This window comes from Peromyscus eremicus, chromosome 11, assembly GCF_949786415.1.
Source record: "Peromyscus eremicus chromosome 11, PerEre_H2_v1, whole genome shotgun sequence".
Lineage (NCBI taxonomy): Eukaryota > Metazoa > Chordata > Mammalia > Rodentia > Cricetidae > Peromyscus > Peromyscus eremicus.
Genome location: NC_081427.1, coordinates 52,117,091 through 52,133,321, shown reverse-complemented (window position 1 = coordinate 52,133,321; position 16,231 = coordinate 52,117,091). Strand labels below are relative to the sequence as shown.

General features: G+C 42.9%; 1 protein-coding gene across 2 annotated transcripts in view; it reads right to left on the bottom strand.

Annotated features, from left to right (window-relative positions):
* Positions 1-1,817: 1,817 nt before the first annotated feature.
* Ocln (occludin) overlaps positions 1,818-16,231 on the bottom strand; it is a 52,070-nt gene continuing 37,656 nt past the window's right edge. For both annotated transcript variants that reach the window (XM_059276549.1, XM_059276548.1), the window contains 4 exons: positions 13,251-13,466; positions 10,369-10,540; positions 7,269-7,310; positions 1,818-4,377 (listed from right to left, as the gene is read on the bottom strand). In XM_059276549.1, the coding sequence (XP_059132532.1) occupies positions 4,276-4,377; positions 7,269-7,310; positions 10,369-10,540; positions 13,251-13,466 (532 nt within the window). In that variant the 3' untranslated portion in view covers positions 1,818-4,275. The remainder of the gene's footprint in view (positions 4,378-7,268; positions 7,311-10,368; positions 10,541-13,250; positions 13,467-16,231) is intronic.

Here is a 16,231-nt window from a genome sequence, read left to right as displayed (position 1 = left end):
CACATAGGGAAGAACGTGCCAGCAGAGGCCAGAAGAGTTAGTTACAGGCAGTTGTGAGCCACCCTTTGTGGGTGCTGAGAATAAAACTTGGGTCGTCTGGAAGATGAGGAAGAGCTCATAACCACTGAGCCATTGCTCCAGTAGCCCTCACCTCACCCCATTTGAGAGTTTCATCATGTAATTCAGCCTGGTCTCAAACTCAGAGTAATCCTCCTGCCTGAGCAAGTGACAGAATTATAGGAGTACCTAACCATGCTTGGCTCTCAGATATCTTTTAGAGATACCAAAAGCCTGAGGTATAGGAGAGTTAAGCAATTTGCTGGACAGTGCACATCAAGAATGAGACAAGCCGGGCAGTGGTGGCGCACGCCTTTAATCCCGGCACTTGTGAGGCAGAACCAGGTGGACTCTGTGAGTTCAAGGCTAGCCTTGTCTACAGAGCGAGATCCAGGACAGGCACCAAAACTACACAGAGAAACTGTGTCTCGAAAAACAATAAAAAAAAAAAAAAAAAGAATGAGACAAGATATACAAGTCTGGTGGCCACAGATGAAACTAGGAGTTACACCCTTCCATATCTTGTCACAGCACATAAAAACATCCAGGTTATATATTAATTACTTTTCCATATTAATTACTTTTCCTTCGCTCCAAAGAACCATTATTACAATTCTCTAGCACAGGATTTTCAAAAAACTACCCCATCGTACTTACATTTGCTCATTTCTCCCCACTATGAGAAATGCTAACATAAAACACTTGAGGCCAGCCGAGTACGGGAGCACACACGCATAATCCTGCCACTTGGGAGGCTTAGAAAGGAGGATCACAAGTTCAAGGCCAGCCTGAGGTACAAAGTGAGACCTCATCTCTCAATAAATAAATAAACTCTGCCTAGTTAATTTATCCTTTCAGATAGTCAATGATAGGGCAGTAGAACCAGCCAGGAGATCAAGCACAAATTCTAATTCTGGTTTCCCCAGATAAAACTTTGAAGAAGTTCAGACAAAAGAAACTTCTGTCTTGAAACTGAAGCATCCGTCCGTGAAGCCAGAGTCCCACAATCCACGATGGAAGCAGGCTTCTGTCCTGACCATTCTTGACCCATTCAGGTCCTCACAGATTCTGCAGGTTCCAGATGATGCATTTCATGTTAAAGTACTTCAAATGTATTCAAAACTAAAATACGGTTCTTCATTTACCCCGGAGAAAGCAGCCCTACATTACACAATACGTCATTAGCAGTCAATCTAGGATGGAAGAAGAGATAGAATTTACTAATCCAAAGGATCAAGCTTCTAACTTCAGTTCTAAACTCACTAGTATGAGACTCATACAGTTAATGTACCAAATTATTAATTTCCAGCTGGGTGGTGGTGGCGCATGCCTTTAATCCCAGCACTTGGGAGGCAGAACCAGGCGGATCTCTGTGAGTTTGAGGCCAGCCTGGTCTACAGAGCTAGTCCAGAACAGGCTCCAAAGCTACAGAGAAACCCAGTCTACAAAAACAAACAAACAAACAAAGTATTAATTTCCTTATCCATAAAATAATAAGGAAATTACATGACAATGACTGTTATGAGTATTAAATGAGATATCATGTATGTCTGTATATACAATTTAAAAAAAAATTTATTTAACTTTATTTTATGTGCGTCGGTGTTTTGCCATGGGTGTCGGGTCCCCTGGAACTGGAGTTACAGACAGTTGTGAACTGTTATGTGGGTCCTCTGGACAAGCAGATGGTAGTCTTAACCACTGAGCCATCTCTCCAGCCCCCTGTATATACAATTTTAACTGCAAATACTGGACTAGTATTTACTGTAAATACTAGACTTTATTTCAAAAATATAAAGCACATACAACAAAACATTATCAATAGCCAGTGGTGGCGCACTCCTTTAATCCCAGCACTTGGGAGGCAGAGGCAGGTGGATCTCTGTGAGTTCCAGAACAGCCAGGGCTGTTACAGAGAGAAACCCTGTCTCAGAAACAAACAAATAAACAACAAAACACTATCACCTCTTCTTTCTGAGGGGTGTGTTCATGTATGTTTGTACTAATTTTTCAGCTTTTCAAATGGAAAACATTGATTCTACACACTTTTAATTTAAAAAAAAAATCACACACATAAGGCATCACTTTATGCAGGGAACTTTTATAAGAAGGGTTATGTTTTCACAAACTATCCCCCAGAACAGTTTATCAGCAAAAAGCAGGTATGAGAAGCATGGGTCAGCATGGACAAGTGACCTCTGAAGTTCAACCTAACCCCATTATTTGTTAGGACACTGCCCACGTGGATTCTCTAGGTTGGATCCAGCTAGGTAACAGCAGCACCAACAGACGTATTCCGGAAGTGGCTTTAAGCCTACAGTGTAGCACCACACTGGAAAAGAATCATTTCTTTTATTCCAACATACAATTGTATGGCACGGTTTTAGAATTCCTCCCGCTTCAGTTTCTTCATTCAACAAAACAGGTTTGCCCTGTGAGGACACCAGCAGGTTAGATTCATAACCTAAGTATGAGCCAGGCATGGACGAGAGCCTGTAATCCCACCACCTGGGAGGCAGAAGCAGAAGGACTGAAAATTTGAAGCCGACCTGAACTACCCGTTAGTTCAAGGCTAGCTTGAGCAAACCTCGTGAAACCCTGTCCCAAACAAAACCACACAGAAGTACAGTGATCTCCAAGAACAAAGAGTTAGTTACCCTAAGAGCCAGGGAAGGTGATCATGAAGCCCTTTCACTCGGGGTCAATCCCAAAGCTACGAAAATACTTCTTGTATTATGTTTAGCACATAAAAAGTAAAATTTTCCTTCAATTTGAAAAAAAAAAAAATGAACCAGGGTTGCACAAAAACATTATTTAAAAGTTTATCTTCGGAAAATAATTCAAAATTGTATACACAAAAACATGTACTTCGATGCCTAGAAGGTATATAAAACATTTTCAGAAAAAAAAACCAGACCAAACTGGGCTGGATGTACACAATCAATTTGGTGTATACAGTATGACCAACTAATTTTATGCTATTACCAAGAATTTTAATTTTTAAAGAACATCATGAGATTTACAGACACTGCTGTTCTATGAGCATTATTCCATTTCCAGACAGATTAGCTTTTTCACTCCCCACAGACTAGGAATCACCAGCCTGCACAGAACCCAAGGTAGTGCCCAAAACCGAAACTCTTGAGTGTAGTTTTTCACAGCTGAGTATAACAGCACTAATGACATCAAACAAGCACATTTTAGAAAGAGAATGCCAGGTTTAATACCTTCCAAAATATGTACAGAACTTGAACATTCCTGTGAAATACAATTCAAGTCATCATTAAAAATGTAATTGGATACTCTGATACAGTGAAAAGATCAAAAAAAAAAAAAAAAGCATGTAAACTATCAAAGATAAAAAGCACTATAAAAAATACACAAAACTCTAACCCTGGATTTAAAATGATCTTTCAAAAGTAAATATATATATTTACAATTTTTAAACTTTACATATTTGTTAATTTTACATGATCTTAAGGATCAGGAAAAATGATGTGAACCCAAAATAATCCTAATCATTTATGTTAAAGTAAATATAAGAAGAAACTCAGTAGGGAAGGCGGCCGATAGAATGTACTGTGCACAGTAGGGAAGATGGTCTTTAGAATGTATTGTACACAGCAGGGAAGGTGGTCAGTAGAATGTACTGTACTCAGTAATGGAAATACAAAAGGTGGGAATGCTATTATTTGCAGAGTAATAAACAGACTTAGCAATAACTGCTTTGGGAAGCAAGCAGTTTCACTGTAGAGATATCATGGCAGGGACCCAATTTCCTTACCTGAAAAGGGATTATAAATAATAGTCACCTGAAGGGCTGTTGAGATGATTAATAAGTTGGCCTCTACCTGGAGGAACACACCTGGGTATTAAGACATCATTGTCTGGCATGTGAAAGTTCACAACACAGTCCACACCAGGACCTGTCTTTAAGTTTAAAACCTCAAACAATATGTCATTCTTAATACAGGAATCCACATTGAAAGTGTGAAATTCTCAATTGGAGTGTTCAGCCCAGTGGATTATAAAAGCCATTTATACAATGTTTCAATACTGATGATGTGAAACTGACGGAATTAAAGCTATGGAAACTTTGTAATGATCACAAAGTTTAACTTCCCAGACTAGAGTCCAAAGTCACTTTGCCTCTGGAGAGAATTGCAGCGACATCAGGCAGACGGATGTGCCTCACTTCTCCAGCAGCGGGGCAGCTGCCTAAGTTTTTCGTCTGTCATAGTCCCCAACCATCCTCTTGATGTGCGACAATTTGCTCTTCAACTGCTTGCAGTAATTCCTCTTACTTTTATAATCTGCAGACTAGAAGGGAGAGAATGTGTCACAGGAATGCAACAAACTAAATAATAGGTCTCCTGAAGTGTCACTAGGTATATCAACTACACCCCAGGGTGGACCCCAGCCAGGGCAAGGAGGGTTTTGTTTTTGTGGACTTTTGTTTTTATTTTTGCTAGTTTCTTGTCTTATTGTGGTTTTTTTGTTTGTTTGTTTGTTTGTTTGTTTGTTTATTTGTTTGGTCCCTTTTTTTTTAATGTTTCTTTAAGAGAACGAGCTGGGCGTTGGTGGCGTACTCACCCCTTTAATCAGAGCACTCAGGAGGCAGAGGCAGGCGGATTTCTGTGAGTTCAAGGCCAGCCTGGTCTACAGAGCAAGATCCAGGACAAGCACCAAAACTACACAGAGAAACCCTGTCTCGAAAAACTAAAAAAGGAAGAGAGAGAGAGAGAGAGAGGGAGGGAGGGAGGGAGGGAGGGAGGGAGGGAGGGAGGGAGGGAGGGAGGGAGGGAGGAAGAAAACACATGAAGTTGGGTGAGGTGGAGAGGATCTGGGAGGAGCTGGAAGAAGGGGAAAACATCAAAATGTATTGTGAAAAAAAATCTAAAGGAAAAAAAACAGGTCTCCTGTGAAAGCAGTGATTAAAAAAAAAGAAAGAAAAAAATACTAGTCATCAAGAACTGCTGAGTATGAAATGAGTATATTTACAGTGTTAGGCAATATCACTAACCACACAGGCAGATGGCTCTTTTTCCTCAAGAATATCATTTAAAATGATTTTTTTTTACAAAGGATACGTTCATTTCTAAAAATGTGTTAAGTCACCATGAGAACTAGAAATATTTTTGCTTATAAATTATCTCAAAAAAAAAATCAGGGGCCAATAAGATGGCTCAGGAGACAAAGATGCTTGCTGCAGAGCCTGATGACCCAGGTTCGATCCCCAGAACCCCACATGGTGGAAAGAGAATGAACTCCTACAAAGTATCCTTTGAACTCCACACATGTGCCATGGCACACAAGCACCTCCACACATACATACATACATACATACCTTCATACATACACACAATAAACAAAGAGCTTTCAAAACATCAGTCAGTAAAGTTGTTGACAATAGTCAACTAGAGAAAGGAAAACTAAACAGAGATTAAGAGACAGAAATATTTACTACATATTATTTTTAAGATTTCTTTCTCATCAAGTGTGTATCAGTGTGTGGTGTGTGTACACATGAGTGCAGCTGCCCACGGAGGTCAGAAGAGGGCACTGGATGCCCTGGAGCCGTTCAGTGTGGATCCTGGAAATAAAACTCAGGTCCTCTGCCCCTGTACACTTTTTAAAATTCATTTAAGGGGCTGAGGAGGTGGCTTAGGGCAGAGTGCCTACTGAGCAAAGCAGGAGGACCAAGTTGGATATCCATCACACACATAAAACCAGGTGTGGCAGCTGGAGCTGTAATTCCGGCACTGGAAGGAGGAGACAGAGGGTCCCGGGGCTTCCCGGCCAGTCAATCTAGCAAAATAGTAAGTTCCAGGTTCAACAAAAGACCCTATTCTCAAAAAAATCAAAAAACAAAATAGATGAATAATTACATTTTGCTAAGACATAACCCTACACAACAATAAAAATAAATGAACAACAGCTATGCACAAAAAACATGAGCAGATTTTTTTTATGTTGTTGAGACAGGGTTTCCTCTGTGTAGCTCTGGCTGTCCTAGAACTCACTCTGTAGACCAGTAGACCAGGCTTGAGGAAACTCAAGAGAGTCACCTGCCTTTGACAGTCCTCCTCCCCGGTGCTGAGATTAAAGTGTACGCCAGCACACCCAGCAACAAGACCGCATCTCACAAACCTAACACTGAGCAATACAGACCACACGTAAAATATATACTGTATGATTTCTTTAAAAAAAAAAATTTATTTGTGTGTGTGTGTGTGTGTGTGTGTGTGTGTGTGTGTGTGTGTGCCTGAGCGAATATGTGTGAAACGTGTGTTCAGGAGTTGAGATGGTCAGAAGAGGCATAGAATCCCCTGGAACTAGAGTTACAGACAGTTATGAACCACCATATGGGTGCTGGGAAGTGAACTCCAGTCTTCTGCCAGAGCAGTAAATGCTCTTAACTTCTGAGCCATTTCTCCAGGCCCATTCTTTCTTTCTTTCTTTTTCTTTTTTTCTTTTTTTTTTGTTGTTGTTGTTTGTTTGTTTGTTTGTTTGTTTTGAGACTGGGTTTCTCTGTGTAGTTTTGGTGCCTGTCCTGGATCTTGCTCTGTCGACCAGGCTGGCCTCGAACTCACAGAGATCTGCCTGCCTCTGCCTCCAAAGTACTGGAATTAAAGACATGCTCCACCACCACCCGGCCCATGATTTCTTTTCATATAAATTATTACAAGAGGCAAAACTAATCTATGACATTGGAGGGGGACATAAGAACAGGAAAGGAATGGGGAGCTCTTAGGGTCACTAAAAAAAAATGTATTTCTTTTTCTGGGTGCCAGGTATGCAGGTGTGTAGTCACTTTGTGAAAATTTAACTGCCCACTGTGACTTATGCACTTATTTGCAGATATTCTTCAACTTTAAAGAAAGATTTTAGGGCTGGCCTTGGTAAACCACACCTTTGAACCTAGCAATGGAGAGACAGAGGCAGGTGGATCTCTGTGAGTTCAAGGCCAGCCTGGTCTATAAAGTTGAATTCCAGACCAGCCAGATACCCAATGAAACCTTGTCTCAAAAAAGTTTTTAGAAAGCCCGTATAAGCTTTAGCTACAAACAAACAAAATTAATGTTCCAACTTCTCAGTTATAATTCTCATATATAAATGACAGGGCCTTTGTCTATAATCAGTGTGCATCTACACGCATGGTACAGTCATTATAAACACTAAATAAGAGAGTCTTAAAATTAGATACTTACTCCTTTAACTTGCTTTAGTCTATTATATTCATCAGCGGCAGCCTACGAATGAGAAAAAAAGAAAATGTTTATTAAAGCATTTTCTCTCTCAAGAATAGCATTCTTTGGGACTGGAGAGATGACAGCTCAGTCATGGAGAGCGTGGGCCTTCCAAGTATCATTTAAAAGGGCAAGCATAAGCCACACACACTCTATGCAATTCTTAACAGTCACAGCTCAGTGAGCTCTCCCCTAAACTGTCTAGGCCTTTGTCTGCCTCCATTCCCACTCTGAGTATTTACTCAGACAGTCCTTGGTACACATAATGTGAATACAGTGTCAGTCATACTGTCTATGCTGCTCAGATGTCAGTTTCCTGATTAGAATTTGAGTTCTCTGCAGAGAGGGACATAGGACTTTATCTTTCTAATTTCAGCATTTCAAATAATCAAATACACAATAACTGATTAATAAATGTTGAATGACTTGAGAAAGGCTTACCAAAATATCAGATAAAAGCTATAAAACAACATGTAAATCGAGATACAGTAGCAGCACACACTTCACAACTGAGAAGCAGATCATCTCTACTAAAAACTGTAATAAGTACTGAATGAGCACAAAGCTCCGAGCAGCATATGAAGTAACAGGGGAGGATTATTTACTAACATTCAAGGCAGCCACATGGCCCCCTAGCATATTACTGGGGAAATGTAGTCAGTAAAAGTCCGACAGACAATTGAAATGTTTGAAATGCATGCTCTCTAGAAAAACCATTTCATATTTTGGCATTTGTATTAACTGCATGAAAACACAGAGCACAAAACTGAAAGGCTTACCAGTATCTTATTGGTACTACTCTATTTCCAGAGCATTATATATCCTTCAACAAATTATGACACAATCATAAAATTGAAAATTTTATAGCTACTTTTAGGCATACACATTTTTTGTTTTGCTTTGTTTTGTTTTTTGAGACAGGGTTTCTCCGTGTAGCTTTGCGCCTTTCCTGGAACTCACTCTGTAGACCAGGCTGGCCTCGAACTCACAGATATATGCCTGCCTCTGCCCCCCGAGTGCTGGGATTATAGACGTGCACCACCACTGCCTGGCTAGGGATACACATTTTAAGAAGCCAAACATGATGGCACAAACTTGAAATCCCAGTAGGTAGGAGGCAGGAGGATACAGGGTTCAAGGTCAGCCTATGCTACAGAGGCAGATCCTGCGTCAATAAAAGTAGACCTTTATTATTGATACAAAACAGTAACCACAAACCATTTCTGCATAAAGGAGTGGGAAACAGGCAGTGCTAGAGCATAATGTTTAAGCAGTGGTGGGAGGGAGCTTGCCTAGCATGTTGTCTATCTGCAAAAGGAAAGAAGAAGAAAAGCCAGGTGTGACAACACACGCCTGTAATACTAGCCCTAAGCAAGAGGACTTCAAGTCCCCCTGAGCTACACAGCAACATATGAGACCTTGTCTCATAATTTGCAAAAAAAGAAGTGAGCCCAAAGGAAGAGGATAAAGGTACACAGGAAGCAAACAAAAGCATCCCCAGGGTCAAACTAGAACCACTGGAGCCACTACAGTGTGCATTATATTGGTAAACTGTCACATACTGTTTGAGCTCAGTGAGAAGCTGGCTCTGGAGGCAGGCAGGGTTGCCCGTCCCCTTCAGACCAAGCATGTTTGTGTCAAGTGTCCTCCCAAACCCCTTATCTGGGAATGGACTCACCAGCCATACTCTGTGACAGGGAGGGAAGCCTATATAGCAAAAGAGCCGGAGAGTAACAACACCGTGTCCTTGAGACCAGCTACAGAGTGAACCATTTCCAACAGAGGCTACTGGGGTTCACCTCTTGATATAAAAGTATCTGCACTGGGAACCAGAGGCTGAAGTTCAGCAGGGGAAGCTCATCGATGCAGAGGAAGCTCAGTCGGGAACAGCAGCCTTACAGAGGCTTCCCCAGTGTTTCTGCTGGATGTGTGCAAGCCCCCATGATGACATTACCTCCTGTGGTTATTTGTTCTTATGCTTGAAAGCCTAACTCAAGAGGACACAGGGCTCTGCCCTGGGACTCTTTCAGGAACTCTCAGTTTTCTGCCTCTGCCTCTGAATGATGGGATTAAAGGCATGGACTACAACGCCCAGCTTAATTTTAATTTCAATATTTTGTGTATGGGTGCTTTACCTGCAGGTAAATTTGCACATCACTTATGCTTGGTCTTTGTATAAGCTAAAAAAGGGCATCAGATACCCTGGAACCTGGGGTTACACATGGTTGTGAACTGACAAGTGAGTACTAGGAATTGAACCCTAATCCTCTGGGAGAAAAGCCAGTGCTCTTAACTGCTCAAAACAAGTCCTCATGGAAGACTGGCTACCTGCACTCCTGGAATTCTCTTGGTAACCAAGTTTTTCCGGAGTATGTGGTAGAAATTTAAGAAGGAATCCCCTCCACCCCACCCCCCATGTAGTCCTGGCTAGCCTAGAACTCAGTGTGTAGACTAGAATGGATAAACTCGGAGATCCTGCCCCTGCCTCCCAAGTGCTGAGATTAAAAGTGTGTAAGCACCACCCAAGAGATATACTTGTATGTGTCCAATTCTGAATTGAGGTTTTTACAATAAGAATGAATTGTATTTATAAATAGAAAAATTAATATGGTCATTTCTTTTAAATAAAGAATAGATTTATTTATCTAGATTATTCCTTTGTAACTTTTTTTTTTTTTCCAAGATAGAGTTTCTCTGTGTAAGATTCTGGCCGTCCTAGAACTCACTTTGTAGACCAGGCTGGCCTAGAACTCACTGAGATCCACCTGCCTCTGCCTTCACCTGCTGGGATTAAAGGCGTGCACCACCACCGCCCAGCTGCTTTGTAACTTTTTAATCTATCGTGCGTGTGTGTGTGTGCGTGCGTGCGTGCGTGCGTGCGTGTGTTCTGAAGCCAGACAAGGTGGTGCACATGTCTGAAATCCCAGTACTTGGGAGGTAAAGGCAAAAGCATCAGGAATTCAATGTCATCCTCAGCCATACAGTGAGTTCCAGGTCAGCCTGAGTATGTGAGACCCCGTCTTTAAAAAGACAGATGAAATAAATTAGGTTTGGACCTTACCATATACTCTTCACTTTCTTCTCTGTAGTCATCCAATTCTCTGTCTAGACGAGAGAGCTCTTTATTGACCTCGTCGAGTTCAGCCTGTAAACTCTTGTACTCCTGCAGACCTGTGTCAAAATTCCTCTTGTAGAGCTGTCTTTGTTGATCTGAAGTGATAGGTGGATACTCCCTGAGAAGTGAAGGAGGAAATGGTCACATGAGTACCCTTCGCACAAAGAAAAAGCTAGTGGTGCCGGGCGGTGGTGGTACACGCCTTATACCCCAGCACTTGGGAGGCAGAGGCAGGCAGATCTCTGTGAGTTCGAGGCCAGCCTGGGCTACAGAGTGAGTTCCAGGATAGCCAAAACTACACAGAGAAACCCTGTCTTGAAAGCCAAAAAAAAAAAAAAAGAAAGAAAAAGAAAAAGCTGGTGGCTCCCCTCACAGACAGCACACTGAATGTAATGAGTATGAAACCATAGTCTCTTTGTGTCCTAGGAGACAGAGGTGGGGTGCAGTTCAATTCTACGAAGAACCATTACCGAGACTGTAAGGGTGATCCGCCTATAACACCCCATTGGCTGCACAGGCACTCCGTCTGACGTAACTAGCTAAGCGGCTATTCCCTTCCCGCCTCCACATTCTACGCACACGCCTCCCAAAGCCACATGCTTGTCAAGGGGATGTCCTTCTGCAAAGGAGAACGTCATTTGGTCACATGGCTGTGCTCCCTTGCTAAAACTTCTGCAGAAGCCCTCTGGAATGATTTCAGACCTGAAGACACAGCTCAGTGCCAGACCATTTGCCGGCACCACGTACAAGGTTCTGAGTTCAAACCCTACTACCACACAAAAAGAATGATTATACTTTTTATATGACCATTCCCTTTAAATAAATACGCCTCGTATCTCTACAAATAAATGCGAAAGTCATGAAATTTAAGGTTCCCAGTTAATAAGAATGCACCGATTCTCACTAATGATACTACAGGGTAATAGAACACTTATGTTGGAAGTCTTAAATGCTGGAGCACAAAGCCTGTTTTGATCACCACAGAACAGCTGGCTGGGAGTGGCTGTTTCCTGCCGCCACCTACCATCTTCAGACCAGTTTATTTGTTTATTTTTGGTCTTATTTTTCCCAAGTGGAAACAGCTTATCTTGTTCTGTCATTAGAAAAGTATGTATTAAAAATGCACAAAACAGGCTGGAGGCGTAGCTCAGCACTCAAGTGTGTGTTTAGTGTGTGTGACACCCGAGGTTCAATCTCCAGCATTAAAAAAAAAAAAGAACAAAAAAGAACATGTTCATTGTATAAATGAACAACTGCATAATGTGACAATTCATGAAAATATGATGAATTAATGCTGGAATTCTGAAGCCAGCAAGATGGCTGAGCGGGTAGAGGTGCTTTGCCTCCAAACCTGGAGACATGAGTTCAATCCCCAGGACCCACATGGTGTAAGGAGAAGTGGGTGACTCTGACTCCCTCAAATTATCCTCTAACCTGTGCGCGCGCACGCGCGCGCGCGCGCGCGCACACACACACACACACACACACACTGCCCCACCCAAATAAAGAAACTGTAATAGACAATCTCGAAGATGGCTTCTGTATCTCTGGATGTGTTAGCTATTCCTTGAATAGGAAGCTGACACATCAAAACATCCACTGGGAAAATACTTGGAATTATTTCACAGGAAGATGAAACTTCGTGGACCATGGGACTTAAAATTCAGCTCTCACAGTCAATAAAATGCCTTCATTTTAAAGAAAGAAAAATTATATCTTTTACTTAAAAGGAAAACAGAAACTCGAGACTTCTTAGAGTTTTCAGTTAAATGTCCCATTATACAAGTTAGACAAATATTTCACAGATAGATGAGTAAACCAGGCCAGTAAGACTCTTGTGGGCAAAGAATGCCAAGTATGGAAATCATAAGTAAGGGATGACAAGATATCCATGCTCCTAACACCTTGGGAAGCAAGGTCTATGAACCGACCTTCATACTGCAAAAATTTCTGATGAGCAGGGCAGCGGTGGCATACGCCTTCAATCCCAGCACTCGGGAGACAGAGACAGGTGGATCTCTGAGTTTGAGGCCAGACTAGTCTACAGAGTGAGTTCTAGGACAGCCAAGGCTGCACAGAGAGACCCTATCTCAAAAAGGAAAAGGAAAAGGGAAAGGAAAGGAAAGGAAAGAAGATTCTGATGTCTATTCTAGTGTCAGAACACCTAACAGGACAAGGCTCCACCTCACACCTGTATACTTGGCGGTGGTGGACTAAAGCAGCCACTGAGACAAAGGCCTTAACCATAACTTCTGCTGCAACACTAAACTGTTTCCTTAACTGCTTAGGAAACTGTCACAGGAGTTCTTCGGATTAAACTTTAAAAGAAACTCAGGGCTTACCGTGAAAGTGTAACCTGAAGAGAAGTGCCAGAGGAAAGCCTGTGTGCGTGACTTGGAAATGTTATAGTCAGTCCAACACAATTCCCCTAAACCCAGGTTTTATTTCTTTGAAAGCCTTCCTTGAGTGTCTACCGGCAGAAGAGGCATTTCAGGGAGAAGTGCGTGTGAGAGAAACATGGTTACAGCCAAAAAGATCCCTCCGCTTCTGTTTTATAAAGGGGCACCAACACACACACACACACACACACACACACACACACACACACACACACATCCAAGACTGTCTCAAAGCTTGGGGGACAGAAAATGAGATGGCAACATGACCCCAGTTTCAAAGGCAATAACTTAACCTGGCTGGTCCACCATGATGACAATAACCCTAAACCTGGCTGGTCAGCCGTGATGATAATAATCCTAAACGTGGCTGATCTTCCATGATGACAACCAGAACGCTCAGGAGGCTCTGGAAAAGGAGCAAGGCCCTACCTGACCCAGTCCTCCTCCAGCTCGTCGCAGGATTCGCCCCCGGTCGTGTAGTCTGTCTCATAGTGGTCCGGCTCGGTTCTCCTCGACCTTCCCGCTCTTCCCTTTGTGGGAGCCCTTTTGGAAGGTGTCTCTGGGTTACCGTTGCTGCTGTAGCGAGGCTGTCTGAAGTCGTCCACAGGCCAAGTCAGAGGAAGCTCCTGAGCCACTTCAGGCACCCTAGTGAGAACACAGGCCACCGCTCAGAGGCCAGCAAGCACGCCACCGCCCTGCAGCACCGGGAGACACCCCCACGCAGGGGCACTCATCCCCGGAGCTCATCCGCGGAGCTCATACGCTGCCTGGCTTCCCGCATTCGGTTTGGCACTAATTCACAACCCTCTAAACACACAAGCAGCTTGAAAGCTCTGGTGGCGGGAGGGGGCCCATGCTTAAACTTCTAAGAAAAATGGATCTCATGCTTCCTTTTAGGGAGTTCAAACTAAGTTATAAGAGGTGTTTATCTGCCCTCTGCCAGAGACTGACTCTACAAAAGGATGTCAGGAAAATGAGCACAATTCTTTTCTGAAGGTTCTTCCAGCCCCCTGGAATGCCGTGTGAAGGCGAAGACTCAGCTTACCCAGTGGAGATAGGCTCTTTGCAACATTAATTTTATGTTACTTATCCTTTCCAGATGAAAGTTTGAAAACCTACAATATTTAAACTAAAATGCTTCCTGGATTTGAGTATGCCGGCAAATGCCTGGCATCCCAGCATTCAAGAGGTTCAAGCAGGAGAATCTTTGGGTCACCTTGGGTGGGCTACACAGTGAGACCCTGTCTAAACCCCCACCATTCAAAGGAAGGAGTTTATTAAGGTTTTTTTTGTTTTTGTTTTTGTTTTTGTGTTTGTTTTTGTTTTTGAGACAGAGTTTCTCTGTGTAGCTTTGCGCCTGTCCTGGAACTCACTCTATAGCCCAGGCTGGCCTCGAACTCACAGAAATCCACCTGCCTCTGCCTCCCGAGTGCTGGGATTAAAGGTGTGTGCCACCACCTTCTGGCTAAGTATTCTTTTAACTCTCTCTGTGTTGATCTGAAAGCCATGTAGAATCAACAGGATGTTTACCATAACACTTATTATGTTTCTAATGTAATTATTTCATGTTGCATCAGATTTTAAATTGGGTATAATGTTCCTGCCACGAGCACGAAAACAAAGCCCAATGCAGCAATAAAAAGTAAGGGTTGGGAGGAGCCCACGCTACCTCCGAGTAATAGAAACAGTGTTACTTTGCTCTGTAACAGTAAGAACAGAAATAAACAAAGAAACACTGTTACTTTGCTCTGTAACGGTAAGAACAGAAATGAACCAAGGGCTAGGCTTCCTAAGTTATCGCCTGGCTACTCAAACCAACTGTCAGAATGTCTGAGGCTTTTCCCCCTTCTCACACTTTTCTTTTTCCCCTTTGTGGTTGATGCTAGGGACTACCTGGGGCCTCATGAATAGCTAGGCAAGCACTCAACCATCAAGCTGCGTCTCCAGCCCTCCCCACCCCACCCCCCCTTCTACTGCTTCCAACTTACAGAATCCAGAAGCTGAGATTTTATCTCCCAGGCTTACTGGTTTCTAGGGCGGCTCAGTTCTCACTATTGCCAGGACCTTAGGAGTCTAACCACACTGAAGCAACGTTGGCCCTAAAGCTTTGGGGAATGGATGTGCAGCTGGAGAGAGATGGGGTGGCCGTATTTATTTCTTCTGTCGAAATCTACTCAGCCAGTGTAGCTGTACATGTTATGCTAATGCTCTGCTTTCTTGAGGGTCAATGATTAACAAGTTCTTCGACACTCTACCCACAATACCAGCTACTGTATGTGCTTTTTTGCTCTGAGGCAGCAAAACAAGCCTTTGTTATTGTTCTTCGTTTTGAAGGGGTTTGTTTGTTTTTGAGACAGAGTGTCCTGCAGTCTTGGCCTCAAATTCACAATATAGCCGAGAATAACCTTGAACTCTTGATCCTCTTTCCTCCACTTCCTCAAGGGCTAAGACTACAGGTATGTACCACCATGCCAGGCTTCAAATAAAACCTTTTGGATTATAGTTGGTCTATGTGAGGGTCTCTGCATCAGCTCCTGCCTCCCGGTTCCTGTCCTCCATGAGTTCCTGTCCTGATTTCCTTCACTGATGAACAGTGATATAGAAGCATAAGCCAAATAAGCCCTTTCCTCCCCAACTTGCTTTCATCATGGTGTTTCATGACAGTAATAGTAACCCTAACTAAGACAAGTTGGTACCAGGATAGTGGGGTATTGCCATGACAGACCTGACCATATTATCTGGGGGAGGATGAGCTGTTCTAGCGGAGCGTTGAAGGTAAGAATGTTGAGGGCAGTGCAGATGATGGAGGCCTGGCTTGGGAAGTTTCAGAGGGAAGCAAAGCAAAGATTCCGGCCATTTATGTGAAGAATCTGGAGTTCTGGCCAGTTGGGGATGAAGACTCGGTTGTGATTAGCAAAAGACCAGAGCCACTCAAGTAAAAACTTTGAGTTAGTTACTGGGATCATCAGTGCTGGTTAGCTGAAGCTGAGAAATTAGTGGTGATTAAGACAAGACCAGCCATAAATCATTTCAAAATACAAAAGCAGAATTGGGTGACACTCAAAGATGTAAATCCATAAGCCGGAAGTGGCAGCACACACTTGTAGTGCCAGCCCATGGGAGTCAGAGGCAGGGGGACAGTTGTGAATTTAAGGCCAGCCCAGTCTCTATAGTGAGTCTCACACCAGCTGGGTTACACAGTAAAGCCTCATCTAAAGAATCAAAACAGAGCGGACAGGATGGCAGAGCAGAAAAAAGCACTTGTTGTGCACGCCTGATAACCTGAGTGTGATCCCCGGAATCCATGACAGGAGAGAACCAACTCCCCAAAGCTGTCCTCTGGCCTACACAATAAAATAGTACAACAAATAAAAGCTGTTTTTTAAAAAAGGAAAAAAAAGACAAGACAA